Source organism: Mastomys coucha, unplaced genomic scaffold, assembly GCF_008632895.1.
Source record: "Mastomys coucha isolate ucsf_1 unplaced genomic scaffold, UCSF_Mcou_1 pScaffold9, whole genome shotgun sequence".
Classification (NCBI taxonomy): Eukaryota; Metazoa; Chordata; class Mammalia; order Rodentia; family Muridae; genus Mastomys; species Mastomys coucha.
In genome coordinates this window covers 52648130-52667380 of record NW_022196915.1, presented here as the reverse complement: position 1 = coordinate 52667380, position 19251 = coordinate 52648130, and the positions used below count along the sequence as shown (strand labels likewise).

Here is a 19251-nt window from a genome sequence, read left to right as displayed (position 1 = left end):
TCCACCAGGTATGGAGAGATCCCTGGGGCCTGCAGTTCTCCATCCCTCTTCAGAAGGGATCCCTTGGCAAGAGTTTTGGCACAGAGGTGGCATGGAGCACGCTCTGCTTTCTTTTATCCTTAAAGGTCTTTCAGATGCCCAGAGAGACCGTCTGTTGGTCCTGGGCAAGCCATCTTCCAGATGGACACACCTGGTCTTTTGATCACCATGGCCTGACCCTCACAGTGTCTCTCTCCTTTTTTTGTTTTTTGGTTTTTTGTTTGTTTGTTTGTTTGTTTTTCAAGACAGGGTTTCTCTGTGTAGCCTTGGCTATCCTGGAACTCACTCTGTAGACCAGGCTGGCCTCTGCCTCCCAAGTGTGGGGATTAAAGGCGTGCACCACCACCACCCAGCCCAGTCTCTCTTTCTTGAGTAGTTTAGAGTGGAACTCACTTCACCTTCTTAACCAGTTGCTGATCCCCGTGTTTCTCTCCCTTCATTTTGGAGACAATTCTTTGGACTGGGATCTCACCGAGTCCCTGACTTTCCCTGGGTATTATTCTCGTCCTCCTCTTCACAAATATGATTTCAGTTTGACTTGTGGCCTTTCTGGAGTGTTCTGTTCCTTGGAGAACCAAGGTGTACCAGGTACTTTGTAAGAATTAAAAAGACTCTGAAGGTATTTTTCTGCCCTTGAGAAATTCGTATTTTAATTCTTTATCTCATAGAGTTAAAATACAAAATGTACTTACCAACAGAATTGCCAGATGAGCAAAGGGACAAAGGACTTGGATAAATATTTCTCTACAGCAGATACACAAGGCCAATGAACACATAAAAAAATATGTTCAATATCATTGCATCTTAGGGAATAATCAGTGCATCAGTGACCAATATTATTGCACATTAGGGAAGGACAAATGAAGCCACAATGACACATAACTATTAGTATCAACAATAACAAACATTTAAGTGTAGAAGGTTACTTTAAAAAAATAAATCCAATGGCTTTTTAAGTTAGTTTTATAACTCAATTGCCTGTTTCTCATGTGTGAACTTTTGTAGATAGCAATGCCATGGTGACAAGCCAAAAGTTTAGACATGCCCACTGAGAGAAGCTTTGGGGCCCGCAAGAGTCCACACTAACTCCAGCCAGACTCTGCAGCCTTCGGGCTGCCTTGTAGATTGGGGCTTGTGAAATTACAGGTTCCTAAAACCCAACCTTGAATCCCTTGCTATAGATGTGTCCATTGGTTGCTTTTCTCTGGGGCACTCCGAAATGGATTGGTGCTCCTAACAAGAGTAAATGTGGGGTTGGAGAGGGCTCAGAGTGTAAAAGCCTACATGGCTCTGGTGGAGGACCCGTGTTCGATTTCCAGCACAGGATCAGAAGGCTTACAGCTACTGAAGCTCTAGCACTCTCTTCTAGACTCCATCTGCACTTACATGCACAAACCCATAGGCACGCATACATATACACAAGGAAAAGCGAACCTTTGGTGGGGGAAAAACAATAACAAACTAAACCCCAAGGCATTGGGAATCTCCAGGTCTAAATCACCCCACTCCTGCCCTTCCACAAAAGAAGAAACTGAAGTTCAGGGAAGTAAAGAAACATGTCAACGTTTCAGAGTAAGCCACAAAAGGTGATGTCTTTAAACTCTTCAACCAAAGTGAGGTGGGGATAAGACATGCTACACAGGCCTGGGGACAAAGGTTGACTACTTGTTGTCTAAAGGAAAAGAAAAGTGCGGATTGGTCTGATATCAGGATGTTCTATATCATTCAATCAGTGAGGAACAAGGCCACTCAAACCCAGCTGGGACCAATGTGGCTGACCGGCATGCCTACTGACTGTCCTTGGCTTCACTTTAATGACAGTTTGCCGCCACTGGGCTTATAAGATTGCCTTTCCTATAACACATCTGGAAAACCCCATAGAAGGACAAAAAGAGGTGAAGCCTATTCTGAGAAAATCCACACATGGAACCTCCCACTCCGTTTTAACTCACAAATAACACCCATTCCACTAAGTTTGCTCATAAAGGGGACTATCCAAAGTCCCAGTGACTCCACTCTTGAAAAGCCCTCACTCCTCAAATGTCCTTCTGTCCTTTCCTTGGCTGTGTGTCTCTCCGTGCCCATGCTTAAACAAGCATGGATTGTCTTCTTTTTAATTAATTATTTATCTACATCCCAAGTGTTGCAATCCCCTCCCTAGTGTCCCCCCCTTCCCCGCCTGACTTCATAACAAGTCCTGGACTTTCCATCTGTATTTACTGAACTCCAACTTTGCTTCATTCTGACTCATCCTGAAAATGGTGTTTTTGCAGCAGAAAGCTGCGCCCAAGCAGCAGCCTAGGGAGAGCATCTCCTGCTGGAGACAGGAACTCCTATTTACTTTAGATAGTTGACATTTCCGTTCTTAAACTCCATGAATTGAGCATTCTATTGAAAACAGATAGGCAGTAAGGGACTTGGTCTGATGACAGATCTGAAACCTCCAAGTTCCTTAATTTTTCAATTCCTAGATTGCTTGGCCAACCCAGTGTTCTGGAAACACACATTCTGATTGCCAGAACACCTGTGTGTCCTTAGGCATTTTGATGAATGTAATTCATTCTTTCTTTGAGCCGGTGTCCTGACGACTAAACACTCGTCCTGAGGACTCTCGTGGCGCCACCCTTTTGACCCTGAGTGATGTGTGCTGAGCCTCTACATTGGGCTCCTGAGGGCATTGCTAATCTAGATCCTCCTTCTCTCCCTCCTCTCATTTTTCTCCTGTTACTCCCGTCCCACGTTCCCATTGACTGAGCTCCATCTTGGCAGCGGCTTCCCAATCAGCTGAAGCCAAAGCCTGAGGAACCAGCTCCTCTGTCCCCCTGGTGGCAGACACTAGCCTCCTCTCTGGCTGTGGGAACTCGTGGGTACTGAGGTGTGTGCCTGTCTGTCAAGCCTGGACTCTAATAACGTGGGCAGTAATCATTAGAGCATGCGAGAATATAAAGTCAAGTTGACCAATGAGGCCCAGTGTGTGCTATGCCTTGGATGGGGCGGGAGGGAGGGTGACTAGAATCATAGTTCCGCATCAGCTCTCCAAGCTGAATTTGCGTGAGACGTGACCAACTACACTTCTCTCCAGATGCCCACTGCTCCTCAGGTATGCAGAGGAGGAAAAAGAGGGGCCAGTTGAGCTCTGAGGCTCCTGTGGGATGAAGTCACCTGCTCCTCACTCTGAGGTTCTTGCCAAACCTGAATACAGGGGACACTTAGAGGCCGAAGACAACTGGTTCTTGTGCCCCAGAGTCTCTGGCGCAGGATAGGACACATTTAGACAAGTTGACCAGACCACCTGTTTGGTGGCCCAAATGTGCATGTCCCCAGAGGTTCATATGCCTGACCATTTGATCTCCAGGTGGTGGAGATGTTTAGGAGAGGTTGTGGAACTATTAGGAGATGGAGCTCTCTGGGCAGTGTCTGGAACTACCAGCCAGAATAAGCGCTTTCTCTCTTCAGTTGCTTTTAGTGGGGTCTTTTTTGTCACAGCAATAGGAAGTAACCAAAACTAGAGAATGAATAAACTGTCACCTGAGAGCCTTTACAAAGACATTGTATGTGACCTGCCAGGAAAGCAGACTGGTAGAGGTAATTGTCAAAAGTCACTGAAACTCGCCACCAGAGGGAAGGAAGATGGAGCTCAGGGGTGAGGGTCTCTCCAGTCATTCCATGGTAGATCTCTTCGTGCAGATCTCTGGACTGGGTCTCAAGCTGTCCCCAGGAGGGGGACAATCTGTCCCCAGAAGAAAATCTAAATCTAATGTGTGTGTTTGCCATGGCCCAAACAAAAACCTGACCTTGAGTGTCTCAGAGAAGGGAGCAGACACTGAACTCTACATACCATAGCTGGCTTCAGATTTACAAGTAAGGTCCTCTGGTCCCTGCCTGTGGGTTTTATCACAAGACAGATTTTAACACAAGAATGGGAGATTGGGAGACAGAAATATGATTCCAAAGAGCCTAGTTACACAGGCCAAGGGAGAGTCTTGGAATGGGAATCCACAAAGAAGCATAACATCACCAGGCAATGGGGAGCAGAGGTCACTAAAAGTGGATGACGTCAACTTTGCTTTGTCTTCTCTATGAGACAGGGCCTTTCAAAGATTAAGAAAAGCCCAGACATTTCTAGAAAATTCCAAAAAGGAGCCACCTGTGTGTGTTGGCTTTATGTTCTTGACATACGTTTATCGACATATCATTAGATATCATTACGTAGCCAGAGAAAGGCTATGTCCAAATGTGGCATCCCTTCCCTTTCTCTATAGCAAGAGGGGGCTCTGACACTTCTGTATGGATATTTACTTCTTTGATTGTTCTTAGCAGAAAAACATGCACAGGGGAGGGATCCTGCTCCTGCCTTTCTTGAGCATGTTATGTTGAAGGCCTTCAAGTTCCAAAGAACTAACCCCTTCTATCTTTAGGACCTGTTGGTCACTGTGGCCTTATGCATACCACATCATCCGCACCTTTTGAACATGAGTAGGGAAAAACGGGTCCTTCAGTCACCCCCCGACCTGTGACGTGACCTAGGACGCCCAGAGAGACTAGAGACAAAGGTAGGGGGTCACAGAGGGTGCCCAGTGCCAACTCATATCATATAGTCTTTGTTCCCTTGAGTACCTGTACAAGTGAGGACAGTCAGATCGTGGTACCCCAACCTATATAGTAACTCCATTCCAAGCCGAGATGAATCCTCAACAACCTCCACTTGGCTCAGAGAGGGTCAGAGCCTCTGCTGGACCGTAAGTCACTGAGCCGGGGCAAGAAGTGTGCAAACACTGATGCTGCCTGGTCATCATGGAGTAAGGTAGTCAGTGAGGAATGCACCAGGGATATTAGAATCAGAGGTGAAACGAAACGATGCGGAGGCCAACCGTTCATTCTGAACCTAGCGAGCTTGCTCGTCACAGTGTGTCCTTCGTTATCTCACTGACAGGCTCCGCGCTCACTGATTCTACACTGAGTCTCTTCACTTTCCTTGTGCATACTAGACTGACCAAGTTCTAGAAAACACCTGGCAAGACTAGGTCTGGAGAGGACACTGAGCTAGATGCCTTGGCAGCTATAAGGCCACAGTGAATTCCTTGGGTTTCTTAATCTGCTATTTACTAGTCCTATTTGCTAGTACTGTTACTATTTACGAGGACTAGTAAGTAAATGGACTCTGTCATTCACAATGGCTTCTCTCAACTTCTGCAGATACCACACTATGTGCTCAATTGAGATGTAGACGGTGGCTCTACAGCGCCACCTGCTGGCAGCACCTGGTACTGCAGCTAACCTAACAGTTCAGACTGAGCAGTAGATGAATGAACTAAAAACTGCATGAGCAGAGAGATAAACAAGCAATAAAGAGATAAAGACTGTATGGAGGGACAGTAATGGGAGATGCCATGGTCCAGAAGGTGCCCCAGGTTTCCAAGTTCTTACAAACAAAATGAAAACTACCTCTTCACTTGGCTTCCTGCTGACCAATTTCCAATTTAGTGCGTAATTGTCAGTAACGCATTAAAACACCCATGAGTCCCACTAGCAGCTTCCTTTGCCTCCATTTCAGTGAACTCCCTCAGAGACTGCCCCACCTTGTCAGAACTCACGGACAGTGTTGTAATGGGAAGGAAAAGCCTCTAGCTTCAGGAATTTGCCTCTGCGGCTTATTGGAACATATCCCTCTCGCAAAAGCTGAAGGCCTTCCCCCCCCAAACCCCTGATTGTCACGATTATGAGTACTCTACAGAGGATGGACACTCCTATACAGTCTCAGCTGGTAGTTTCGAGATTTCTTTTACACGTGTGACCTTGTGTCGTTCTCTGGTCTCTTTCTACCCATGTGTTCTGAGACAAGATCTCTCATTGGGACCCGAGGCTCGCCGAACACCGGCAAGCTCCAGGGACCCTCTTTCCTCTGCTTTGACAGCAATGAGGTTAAGTTACAAGAGGGTGCGGCAAGGGCTTTAGCCACTGACCCGGCTATTTCTTTGTTTCCTCTCCATACCAAACGAAGATGTGTGGCCTGCAGGAGAATCAAGTACAAAAACAGGCCCAAGGGACACATATCGCAAGGCGGCTTTATTGGATTAGTTGCGTAGGGGAAGCAGGGCTTCCCGAGAGCAGCAAGTGCGGGCATTAGAGGACAGAATCCAGAGGAAGGAGAGGCTGCGTGGGTGGAGGCCTACTCATCTGGAGACGTGTGGATTTCTCTAGGGGTCTGCAGCAACCTCGGGGAGCTGGGAGATTCCCTCCTTGAGACGCCTACAGATTGGGAGAGCGATGCTTCTGTCTCATTCCGCGCTTGGAAAAAAAAGGAGGAGAGTGGAGAAGAGAATAAGTAATCCCCAAGAAGCAGCCGCCAGCACCCGCATCCTTGCCACCAAGGAAAACCACTTCCCAGAGCAAAGAAAATAAAATCCCCGGGGTTTTTCTAGCTTACCCGTGGGCTCTGACCTCAGGGATAGGCCCTGTGCCCAGAATGCATAATCTGCCCCTTGTCTGGACTCCTGAGGACTTTCCAGCCCTCCAGGGTCTCAGAGAGACTTGTTTATCCGTCCCTGGGGTCACAGAAAGGCTGCCTGCTTACTGGCTTTTCCTGCGGTATTCCTGGAGCGCTTTCTCGGCCACCGTGTCCATAAACTTAGGGTTGTCCTTCGAGACTTCTTCCGGTAACACCACGGTGATGGGGTCAGAGTCAAACAGCTTCACCACCACCTCCGTGACACGGGAGGGGACCTCTGAGTCAGAAGAATGCGTTGTCACCTAGAAGAAGGCAAGAGGGGTGTCTCCTCACGATGTCTACAGAGTGCACCCTTCTTCGTCAAAGGATACGGAGCTTCCCTTTTCCCCTTCAACCAGATATGGATCTTCGGGTTCTCTGTTACTACTTGGGGTGTCTACAGAATTCCGAACAAAACTATCTCGATTTGAAGGGATAAATGTTATTTGAAGATGACTAGCCAAGTAGGCACTCCCGAAACTTGAGGTGATTCTCAAATGTTTTCTCGTTGTCACTTTCCTGCCTCCAGTTTCTTCAGTGCTGGCTTTTACAGACACTCACCATGACACCTGGCCCCAATATTTGCTTTGTGCAAATGTTAGCCAGTCTATGGTCAAAAGGGTATGGGGGGGGCACTCCACGAAGTAGAGGAAGGTTCTCCCAGGCTAACAGTGAACTAATTTATGCGGCACTGAGCATGCCCCCAGGCAGAAAGCAGCTTTACAGCCAGACTGACAGGCGGACCCAGGGAAGGGAGCCCGAAGCGCCCTGTTCTCAGGAAGCTACAGAACCTCACTCTTTCCTCCTCCTGGAAATGAGACTTGGCTATTTGACCCGAAGGGTTGAGAGCATTTCAATGCCTCAATGCGCATGCGGCTTTCCTAGTCCCTGCTGGTGTCAATCAAATAGGTGCTCGACCTTTGTCCCACCGCACCTCTAATTGACACACATCACCTCTGGATCACACATGGGCCCTAGCCTCCTCACATGACTGGGACACAACTCACGGTGGAGACCCGAAGGTAGTGCTGGTCTTCGCTCTGGGTGAGGTTAGCCAGCTGGGACACCCAGTTGAACTGGTCGTTCAGCTGCTCCAGCAGGGATGAGGTGTTGAGCATCTTGGACTGGAGGGAATAGAGCAGCTCCTTGTACTCCTGGATCAGCCTCTCAGCCACCTGGAGCGAGTCGTTCAGCTCCTGGCGCAGGTTAGCCTGGGCAGGATTGTTGGTTGAGCAGTCTGCCCAGAGAAGAAGGAAGCAGAAGGCAGAAGCATGAACAGGATGAGAAAGGAGATGAAAATGCCCCTGGAAACCAGCCCCAGCAGCTGGAACCTGAAGCAGAGGAACTCTTCAATGGAGATCTGCAAGTGAGTTCTTACAGTTCCCACAAAACAGTTCCCCCGCATGGAAATCTAGCTTCTGTGTCCTTCATGCTTTAGAACACAATGGCGCCACAGCTAAGCTGTGTCAGCAGTGTGGCTGAATCCTCTTTGGGTGGTAGACGTGACCGGTCTCGGTGACCTGTCACGACGCTGCTGACCGTGCTCTGGGGAGCACCGATGCTGAGTGCTCCATGTTTTCCGACCTGGAGTTACTCTTGCTCCCTTAGCTCCTCCCAGGACTCATTTCCAAAATAGGAGGAAGCTACTGTTGCACTGGACACTCCACAAAGAAGAGGAGCATTATTTACTTAGGTGGACCTACTGTGTGTCAGACACATATCAGGTGCTCAGGGTGTCCCTCTATCACCAAGTATGCTTGGTTTGACTTGAGCATCAACACTCCTGGTTTACCAGTAATGAAACAGGGTTTTGGAAGTAAGACACTCGTTCAGATCTATAGGGGAAACAATCCGTGGAACCAGGATTGAACCCACATCTTCAACTCCTTAACCTGAGCTCTTCCTCCCCTGAGACCATGGTTCTAGAATATTTTCCAAGCTTATTTTTGAACATATTTGAGAGATTTGGCGATACTGTTTTCCCAGAACCCAAGCTGCAGAAGAGATAGCTGGGGCCCTAGGCTACAAAACACAGCTGTTTGGTGCCTGAGGGTCGGTCCTTGCCTGCCCTTGTCCACTCAAGATGGCCAGGAAGGCTCCTGCAGGAAATAGGAAAACTGGCATCCTCCCTTCTGGGCCATGAGCACACTGCAGACATCAGGCTTCTGAGACCTACAAAATGTCCATGTTTTCTGAAAACCAGTTTTTAACACCCCCTCCTCTATTATTTTTAAAACGTCTACGAGAGGCTATATCAAAACTAAGCAAGACAAGAAAGATGCCTTCTGGGCCCTGTGCCGCAGCTGCAATCATTCATACTAAAATAAGTTAAGGGCTGGCAAGATGGCTCAGCCAGTAAGAGCACTGACTGCTCTTCCAGAGGTCCTGAGATCAAATCCCAGCAAGCGCATGGTGGCTCACAACCATCCGTAATGAGATCTGACACCCTCTACCGGGGTGTCTGAAGACAGCTACAGTGTACTTACATATAATAATAAATAAACCTTTAAAAATAAAATAAAATACGATAAACTGTTGATGGGGCAAGGTACAGGATTAGAGACAAGAAGCACAGATGAGAAGAATGAGAATAACCTGAGCACTCTTACCACTAATTAGTCCAAACAAGGAAAAGTCCTGGAGGGAAGGGCAGTGTAGAACAATGGTTCTCAACCTGGGACCACGCTACCCACCAGGGCACATTCCAGATGTTCTGAAGCTACGTCTATTTCTGATTGTCACAGTGGAGGGAGGGTTGCTCTTGGCACATGGCAGGTAGAAGCCAAGAATGCTGTGAAATGCTCAGCCTTGTTCAGATCTGCCCACAGAGCTGAGCCAAGATGTCCCAGGTGAGAGGTCCCTGCGAAGCCTATCCATATCATTGTAAGCATGGTAAATAAGAGCTAGTGGGTGACAGAGACGGTGACTGTCGAGAGGACCGCTAAGTCGAATGTAAGAGATCCAGTCTATAAGGTGACTGGCTTCTCTGTGCTCAGGCACCCCGTCATTCAACTCTCCTGACAGTTTCCTGGGAGAAAGCCGGCAGGTGTGGGCCCATATTTGTTTATAACTTCACACTCTAACCTCTGAAAGCGCTAGTGTTTTCCCCCGGGCTCCTAACATTGCAGGAGTGTGGCTGGAAATATTTAACCAGACTCTGAAGGTCTGTCCTGGCCAACTACACTTACGATGGAACGGTAAAGAGGACAATTAACTCCTTGTGATCTGAGCAGGGAGCGCTGCATACTCTGAGTCACTATAAAGACTGAAAGCAGAGCCATTTGGTTGATATATCACCAAACCTGACAAATCTGTGGGGAACAGTTTTGGGTTTGCTGTATTTTGTTTTGTTTTCATTGAGACAAAACCTCACTACGAAGCCACGACTGGCCTCAGATTCACCACCCTCCTACCTCAGCCTCTCAAATGTTGGGACTATAAGGATGAGCCACCATACCCAGATTGCCTGGGAAATTGATGAAGGAAAATAGTTCCTTTTCTAAGAGACCAATCCACCAAAAAGAATGCAGCCAGGATACCCAGGACCATCATCATGAGGACATAGCTCAGGGTCCCCAGGGAGAAACCTCGGCATGCTGTTCATGAGCACAGCCTAAGTGAGATGCCTCCTGTCATGTAATCTTAGATAAGTCACTTAGTTGTCCTGCAAGATGGAAAGAGAGCTGTACCCAGCTCACAAGATCATTCTGTGAACAAACACCTGTGACGTGTTTGCAACAGTGCCCAGCATGTGGTGAGCACTTGTTAAACAAAATGTGTGCTGCCAAAGATTTCTGAAGTTAAAAACCAGGGTCTACCATACTTGGCACTGTAGAACAAAGTAGCCCGGGGAATGAGTTGCAGATTGCTGGTGGCTACGGTCAAATTCCACAAAGATACCCACCGTGGACTGAAGGTTTGCCATGAGCCACCAGGGTAGTGGTGGGCACTTTAGATACACCTCATCTATGTGAGAACAAGCGGCATCTGAACTTGATTCTAAGTAAAATTGGTGTGGCTCAATGGTAGAGCACTCACCTAGCATGCATAAGGTACTGGGTTCTACCACAGCTCCCAAATAATGAAGCTTTAGATATGAGGATAGTAGACTGTGCACCAGGGTGAGGAGTCTCCCAGGGACTACTCACAGGCAGAGAGCTAGTCTCTGAAGAAGGACGGTACCAGTGAGTCACTGGGGAGCCACAGTCAGATCTGGGCCATAGTGCCAGATTATAGACTGGTTCCTGGACTCACCTACAGACAAGATCTCTTGGCACTTCTCACACTGGCCCTTCATCTTCAGGCATCCTGTGGAGTTGTGGCGGATCTCCTTGCACACTGTGCGGTCATCTTCACCTTCTGGATACATGAGGGGGAAGGGGGGCAGGATGAGGCACATTGGAAGGATGCCCACCCCTACAATCTTCCACATCTCTGCTCAGCGCCACGGTCAGAGCAAGATACAGCTTATTTGTTTGCTTGAAGACGTGGGATTTCCCTGTGGCTCCCTGAGGGTAGTCCCATGGCTCCCCACGGGTACTGCCTGTCTTCCCACCATCTCCATCTGAGATCTCTCCTGCCACATCCCCTCAGCCATGTGCCTTCTGGAATCATGGCTGTTCTTCATTCCCCTTGGCTGATAGTACTACCTAACTGGTCATCAAGCCCCAGAAAGCATGAGTGTGTCCTGACAACATAAATCATTCTTAGATGATGGAGCTACAAGCGATGGGTACTGGGTGCCAGGCCTTCTGTTTCTAATGCAAACCAAACCACGTAGGACATGGTGTTAAGTCCCAAAGCACTAATGAAGAAAATCACTTCTTAAGCACCCGTTTCTTGTGTCCATATTATGTTTCATCCTCATAGGCATTACATTGCTAAGGTCACAGCCATGATCATCTTCTTTAAGATGGTACAGACTCACTGCCTGGAAGGGCAGGCCTCTCATACCACACCCTCAAAAGTTCCCAAGAAAGAAAAGCAGGGGTCCTATAGAAAGTGCAGCTGGATCACACCTGGAGTTGGCTGTAAAGAACACAGGGTCCTCTCTCTACAAGTGCTAATTGAACTGGGCCCCAGTCTGCCATCTGCATTCCTTTACCCCTGTCCTAGCTCCTTTACCCTGTAAATGGAGAAAATACCAGTCTTAAGGGCTGCTAGGAACATAAAACCAGCACATGCCAAGCCCTGGAAGAGCCTAAACTTCTGGGAGATTGTCATCCCTTCTTGGAAAGACAACCATTACTTTCTGACCTCTTAAGAAATCCACATCCGGGAACTGGAAGGCTGGGCTGTGGAGCTGGACATCCATGGCCTGCTGAGCCTGGTGGATCATGTCAAAGAAAGGCTGGAACATGCTGTGGAAGCTCATAGGCTCATAGTGCGAGAAAGGCATGAGGCTGCGGACCAAGCGGGACTTGGGATATAAGAAGTGAGGCCTCTTGTGTGGGAAGCCGATGGGGGAGAAATAGTGGGTGTCCTGGGGCTTATGGGTGAAGAACCGGTCCTGGAAGAGCGTATCTATGATGCCAGATGCCCGAGCGAAGCTGTCCTGCATGGCATCTAGGGCTTGGCTCTGCTGCCGGTCACTCTCCAGCAGGGAGTCGATGCGGTCACCGTTCATCCAGAAGTAGAAGGGTGAGCTCTGGTTCAGAAACTCCTCTAGCTGGGACCCAGAGAAGTACAATAAGTCATTGTGCACTCCAGCCTGTATACCCCTGTGATCATGCAGCAGCTGACCCAAGTTCCCACTGTTCTGCCTCCTGGATATCCTGTCAGGCCCCCATCCACCTCTCACAGTGAAACTCAGAGACTCGTGAGTCTCAACTTTGGCCATGGAGGGGCAGCCACTCCCACTTGGCTGCTCAGCCTTCAAGAAACAGTGAATTTTACTGAGTTCCAACCAAGTGAAGCTCACAGAAAATAATGCAAATATAGTAATTATACTTAATTCCCTTTTCCTATACTAGCTCTGGATTCTACTATACCATAAGGCCATTTTACCCAGCCGGTTATAGGTCTTGTAAGAGATGGTACCTGCCAAGCATACCTGTGGTGATCAGTTACATCTGCACTCATGTCAGACATCACCAATCGACCATGACACTAGAAAAGCTTGCAGTCAAGCAACGCTAATCAACTGTACCCAGCACATGAAATGAAGCCTACCTAGTTCATGGATTCTCCACACTCCCCATCCAGAACCCAGGCCGTGGACATGACGCCTTCTCACCTGTCTGCCGACCAGCCCCGAGCCACTCCTGCAGACGCGTGCATAGAACTTCATGCAGGTCTGCTTCAAGCAGGGCTTGCACTCTTCCCAGAGGGCCATCATGGTCTCGTTACACACTTCTGGGAATGCCTTCAGCTTCATTTCAGAATCCCTGGTGTCCTCCAGAGCATCCTTCAGAGAGATGACAAGGCCGGGTGAACCACACAGAGACCCAGTGTCTCCCTGCTCTGTGAACAAGGTGCTCCTGCCACCCACAGATTCACTTTAGCCCCTTCTGTTAGGCCATTCCGGCCACGCTCTCAGGGGCCTCTCATCCTTCGAGGCCCAGCCATTCCCTAAGTTTCCCCTTGACCACTCTGATCTGCTGCTCTGACCGTTTCTTCCTCTCTGACAGGCCCCACCTCTCCCTTACACCGCTTCACTATCTCCTCTCATCTCCCCAAAGAGGCCAGTCTTATCTTTCTGTTAGAACTGTGGCCGATGACCTGCAAATCAAAGCTATCCAATCAGAAGTCAAATTGGCTATCAAACTCATTTCCATGCCCCTGACCTAGTCACTTGCTCCAGGGATCGCCAAAATAAAAAATTTAAATTCTCAGCCTGAAGAGATATTAGTTTACAGAAAATGTGTGCATCTACATATCGATATGGAAAATAAATAAGTAGATGGATGGATCTGTGGATAATTGTATGTGTGTGTGTCTGTGTGTCTGTGTGTCTGTGTACCAGAGTCAACATAGATGTTCAAATGTAGAAGACAAGTTAAATAAATGGTAACAGGGCAGTCCCCCGTTATCAGTCTTTAGCCACCCATGGTCAACCACAGTCTAAAAATAGTATTGTGGAGGCTGAGGAATTGAGATATTTCAAGGGTGGGAGAAATCACATCTGGGTAACCCTCTCTATGGTATAACATTATAATTGCTCTGTTTTACTGTGGCTGCTCGTACTTTACTGCCTGTAAGATTTGGCATTACCACAGGTAGGGACACACATGTAGGATGAAGCGCCATCTGTAGACAGCCTAGCACTATCCACAACTTCAGCTTCTACTAAGGGCTTTGAAAACTGTTCCCAGCCCCCATAGCTGAGTGGGGATAAAGGGATGTCTAAGGATAGATTACGAGGACTCTACATCACTTTAAAATACTGTAATAAGCACACTCATGTTAAAAGTCATTTTGAATACAGAAAAAAAGAGTGGGAAGTGGCTGGGTGCTGCCATGGCTTCCCCCCGCCCCCTGCCCCTCCTGAGTCCTGCACCATGCCCTACTCACAGCAAGGGTTAGAAAAAAACTATTGAAATGAATCTGGGCTTCAGGCCCTGGGCCAGAGTTGCAAGGAAACCAGATCCAAGGCCTCAGCCCTGAGGCTCCCACAAGCAAATGTGCGTTCCCTGGTTCCTGAGTCCAGCATTAGCGAAGCCCTGCAAGGACTGCCCTAGGACACCATAGCTACCCAGCAAGGCACCTGCTCACCGCGTCCCCTCCTCCCCTCGAGCACGGAGAGCCAGGGCTCAGTCAAGGCTTGGCCCTACCTCTTTCTTCTTCTTGGCTTCCTCTAAACTGTTGAGCAGCGACTTGCGCTCCGCGTTGGTTTTCTCTATGAGGGTCTTTATGTGCTTCACTTCCTGGACGGCATTCTGAATCTCCTTATTAATATACCTACTCCCTTGAGTGGACAGCTCTGTGAGAGAGAGGAAGGTACAGTGAGTTGGCGGGAAGGGGGGGTGGCTGGAGAAGTAGCCTGGGAGCCAGTGAGATGGTGAGAAAGCCCTGCTCTGATGGTGAGTGCTGGAGGTGTCAAGTTGAGATACCATCACCACCACCCCAAGCCTGTGGTGGTCCTTATGGTCTCAGTCCTGCCTCTGTATCTCATCAAAGGGCTCATGGTAGACTCCACGTCACAGCTCAGAAACAGGAGTGGTACAGAGAGGGGCAGCCATACTATGACTGACCCCGCCATGCCAGGGCGGGGAGCCAACAGCCACAGAGGATATTTCAAGGAAAACAGAAACGAAGAAAATAGTGAACCTCTTAAGCATCAAAATATAATTAAAGTGCTGTTTTGGATACAATCTTTGTGAAGTTCAGGTTAACCCAGTCTTAGCACTTCCACGCTACAATGCCCAGTGGCAGGTGACGGGGACCGGAAGATGAATGAAATGGCACCAGACACCATGGAGACAGGAAGATAAATGAAAAGCTGCTTTCACCGTGGAGACCGTAACCAAGACACAGCCTGGGTGATAAAGGCAATGACACATCATGTCACGGTGGTACCACTTATTTATCCTGAGTCAAGTGCCATTTCCCACACCTCCACTGTGTTCTACCTGATGCCAATGCCAAACACATCCAAAGAGGAGGGGGTGGGAGGAGGTAGGGCTGTCTAGCCAAAGGCAAGAGTTGCAATGATGTAGCAACACGAATAAGCCTGAAGGTCAAATGGTCCAAGCAGAGCTCGTGGTTGATAAGGTGTTCTAACCCTTGACGTATGCTGAGGAATATAGTTCAAGTGTCTGAACCCAAGGATAAGTTGAGTGAGGTGATGGATGGCTAATAGCCTGACAACGGCAATCATTTCACCGTGGGTATCCGTATCAGAGAATCAGATCACACTGTCTTTAATGAAGACTCCCACAGAACTGGTCAGCTATGAGGAAGAGGTTAGGAGAGAGGAGGGGGGGAAAGGTGGATTTCCAGAAAGATGGGGAAGGAAGGAGGGGGCGCTCTCAGGTGACTACTTCATGTCAAACTGCACTGCCTATTACCAGAGGAGACTGGTGGAGCCAGGTTTCCAGGGGAATCGGTTTGGAGACACATTGGTAAGAACCCTGGATGCCACACAAAGGGGAGACTGACAAAGTTTCAAAGGGTCCGGGCACAGCTTTGAGAGAAGAGTAAAAGAGTCGGGTAAGGGGACCGGGAATGACAAAGGAATGACAGGCAGCCAACAGAGGGGCTTGAGACAGAGGCCAATGTCTAGAAGGCACCTGACCACAAAAACACCAAGGCGGGAACTAGAGCTTAGAGACTCAGAGAGAACAGAGTCCATGGACAGACCCGGGGTACAGAATGAAAACGTCCCTCGGCACTTGGAGACTAAGTTTTGAGGGGTGGCCCTGCCCAAGACCTACAGCATCCACCAGAGGGACCAGGGACTTAGTTTATGTACCTTGGAGCTCATTGTCAGAGACCTCCTGCTCTCCCAGGACCATGCCATTGTCCCAGGTCAGCAGCAGTCCCACGCAAAGCAGGAGAATCTTCATGGTGTGGCCTCCTTGGAGTCTGGAGTCCTGGAAAGAACAGAAGCATGTCATGGTAACTGCTGGACAGCTTCCGGGTTTCCTGCACCCTGCTACAGCTCCCTGGGGGGGGGGGGGGGGGGATTGGAACACGTGACCCTTATCTGTCTCCTCATCTGGCATCACTGCAGTTTACTTCTGAAGAATGGGGGGAACAAAACCAAGATTAAACTGACACCTTCAAAAGACACTGGAGGCAGCAAGGCCCTGGGAAGAACGGTGATTCGGCAGTACAGAGAGAGGACCCAGGTTATGCGGAGTTGGAGGGGCCAAGCTCCAAGCTGAGTCCCTTTCTCCCCATAAGTGCCCGAGGCAGGTTAGATGAGTTTCCTGTGTCCAGACTTCTTTGTCTCCAAAGCATATTTCACATGCCAAATACTAAAGATACCTCTCCTAACCCAAGCAAACATCCCTCGCCTATCCCCTTCCATGGGACTGCACCCACACTCACAGCACAGCCCTGGGCTCCCCTTAGAGGAGCCCTCTGCCTCCCAAGGCTATCGAAGTAAGCTTTTCAGGAGCCCATGGTAATATGCACCCCCTTCCATCAGCACGGGAAATTCAATCCATCTCACCATCTCGGGTGAAGCGTGTGCCAGGCTGAGTATGCATTGGGGAGGGGGCGGGGTAAGAGCAAAATGGCAAGGAAAGGAATTTAGGACTGCAGAGAAGGCAGAGCTAGAAAGGGGGAGGACAAAGCCTGAGATTAGCAGGGAGCCCCCCCCCCCCCCCCCCCCCCCCCCCCCCCCCCCCGAAAGCCCCTTCAGGAGGACAAGCCCATTGGCTCTAGCAAATCCCTTTCACATGCCTATTCCTTCTAAGCCTGAACTAGCATGCTCTGCCAAGGTGCCCCTGCCACCACTGGGCCGGCTGCCCTGAGCCAGGGGACACAGGCCGAAGCCCCGGTATTACACAATAGATCCTTTCCCAGAAGCTGGATTGGTTGCATAAAACACACACACACACACACACACACACACACACCTAGCATCTCCAACCCTGCCCAGAATGGCTTATCTGGGCTCACCAATTTCCTATAGCCACAGGAACAGGGAAAGGGGAGCGATCTCTCTTCCTGGAATGGCTCACTCTTAAAGCCGCTCTCAGCTAGGACAGCCTATCAGCACACTGGGCAGATCATTAATAGGCAAGGCCTCTGCTGAGGCGGTAATTATGCACGCAGAGCAGAGGAGTGGGGTGTGGGAGAAGAGACGGGCACTTTCCCAGGGATGGGTGGGTGGCTTGGCCAGTCTGGTTCATGATCCACGAGGAAGGCCCTGATCTCATAGACCTCCCAGGTGCTCGCTGAGGCCTGAAATGCCCTAGGCAGGGACAGACTCCTTGACACATCAGAGACAAAGCCACAGAAATATCTGGAGGTGGGAGTAGCCTCAAGTGTGACCATTTTTGGAAAAGTCATTTAACAGCCTTGGAAATGGCTTCGGATCCAAGGACAGTATTGTGCCCAGAAGAGGCAGCAGGGCAGCCAGGGGAAGAGGTGAAGCAGTATCAAGATGAGCTGCAGGAGGCCCGGGGGGGGGGGGGCTGCTAAAGGAGAGCTGGGTCCTAGAGAGCCACCAAGTTCCCAAATAAGAAAGGGAGGATGGCCCCCTCTTCACCCAGCCTTGGCACTTCTAGAGAGTGCCGACGTCTAGATACCTGTTGGGCTTCCCAAGACACACTGCAAGCCAGTGGGCAACCCAAGGAAGAATTCGGCCCTCCAAAACCTCATTTCACTATTCTTTCCTTGACAACCAAAGCCCTAAATCTCCCAGCCTCCGTTTCTTTATCTGTAAAATGGACCTGATACAGACCTCAAAGAAGCGATCCTCTATTCCGTAAATCTAAGAACAGACTCCCCTGAGGTCTACTGGTAACACCGACTTCGGGTCAGAATCTGCTTGTCTCCCAAGCTTCCAGGTGCTGTGGTGCTGTTGGACCCAGGACAATGCCACTCAGCCCGCTGCCTTCCCTCAACACTGACTCACTTCCGGTCATCCTTTGGAGGCTGGCCTACTGCCTGGCTGCCAAACTACCCTGGGTGCATCAGCCCCACCAGGGCCCCGGACCTCCTTATCTAGTAGGAAAACACAGCCTCTTCCTTTGTGGCGTACTTTCTCCATTTTTTAATACATTTCTTAAAGTCACACATGTGCTGCTGCCTAATATTCCATTGACTGACTACCATTTGCAGTTTGTTTTATTCTTCTCACAAGGTCGGGCACTAAATTGTACTCCCGTTAGCTTCCTGTTAGAGAATTTGTATGGACTCTTAAATTCCTAACTTCTTCCTTTAAAAACAGCACTAGTACCATTTTTAAAACTGGGTCCAGAAATTCTGGAAAGCCAAAGGGCTTCAGTTTCCCATTCATATAACGTTTGGAGGCTGAACCTCTAATGGTCTCCAGGCCTCAGATTACCATCTATAAAACGATCCGGTGGGATCAGAGGTCTAGGGCCTGGTGGAGCATTTCTCTAAAGAACTGAATGCATGCTTTCAGTTCAGCAAAGCAGGTCTGACTGTCTGCAGCACGTCCTTAAACACACAACATCTTATTTATTATGCGCTGTCCCAGGAGCTGGAAGGGAGGTCCAAATGCAATGACTCATGCGCTTAAGACAACAGCCACTACAGAGATCCGCACCTACTCGCGGCGCTCAGCCACTCGCGCCCCTGCGCCTCCCGCATCTCACTGCAGGCTTCAAGCCTCAGTTTACCCATTTTTTGCAAAAGGAAGATCTTTGCACGTGGCCTATTGAACAGCCTTGAAATTGTGATCCGGGTTAAAGAACACGGGGACACCCGAATCTGAGCCAGAGTGCGTCCCCCACCCCAACCCCGTGCTCGGCAGTCTGGTGATGGAGATCTAGCCACCTCCCACTTCCCCACCGCTGCGCAAGCTCTCCACCTGGCTGCTCCCCTTGCCCTCCCATCCCTGCCGGTGTGGCTGGAGTAGGAAAGGTGCAGCTGTCTCACCGGTCTGCGGCTTGGCTCCAGTGCGCTCCTCCTGGTGACGCGGGTGGTGAGCACCGGGGAAGCGCCCTATTTATAGCGCTCTGCTCAAGTACACCCCCTTTGGGGCTGGCTGCAAACCTGCGTGACTCACGCCCAGAGAATGCCGGGGAATGCACCAGGAGCTTTCTGGAAGCCTAGAGGTGGGGGTGAGAGGCGCAGCACCCAGC

General features: G+C 49.5%; 1 protein-coding gene across 2 annotated transcripts; it reads right to left on the bottom strand.

Moving 5' to 3' along the window:
• Positions 1–6084: 6084 nt before the first annotated feature.
• Positions 6085–19251, bottom strand: Clu (clusterin). 2 transcript variants are annotated; one of them, XM_031362123.1, is made up of 9 exons: positions 19046–19251; positions 15939–16059; positions 14299–14447; positions 12762–12932; positions 11783–12194; positions 10781–10885; positions 7534–7763; positions 6614–6789; positions 6085–6327 (listed from the first exon to the last, which is right to left on the bottom strand). In XM_031362123.1, the coding sequence occupies exons 2-9, from the start codon at positions 16030–16032 to the stop codon at positions 6318–6320; spliced, it is 1347 nt and encodes a 448-aa protein (XP_031217983.1). In that variant the 5' UTR covers positions 16033–16059; positions 19046–19251; the 3' UTR covers positions 6085–6317. The 2 variants fall into 2 exon arrangements, with proteins under 2 accessions (XP_031217983.1, XP_031217984.1); XM_031362124.1 differs by lacking the exon at positions 19046–19251 and adding an exon at positions 17883–18005 and having other exon boundaries at positions 6095–6327.

What these genes read in the sequence shown, in the direction of transcription:
- Clu (XM_031362123.1), bottom strand. Translation starts at nt 16,032, where the DNA reads ATGAAGATTCTCCTGCTTTGCGTGGGACTGCTGCTGACCTGGGACAAT. An exon ending in CTCTGACAATGAGCTCCAAG is followed by an intron (nt 14,448 to 15,938) that starts GTACATAAACTA and finishes TCTCTCTCACAG; the next exon opens with AGCTGTCCACTCAAGGGAGT. An exon ending in AAGCCAAGAAGAAGAAAGAG is followed by an intron (nt 12,933 to 14,298) that starts GTAGGGCCAAGC and finishes ATCTCTCTGAAG; the next exon opens with GATGCTCTGGAGGACACCAG.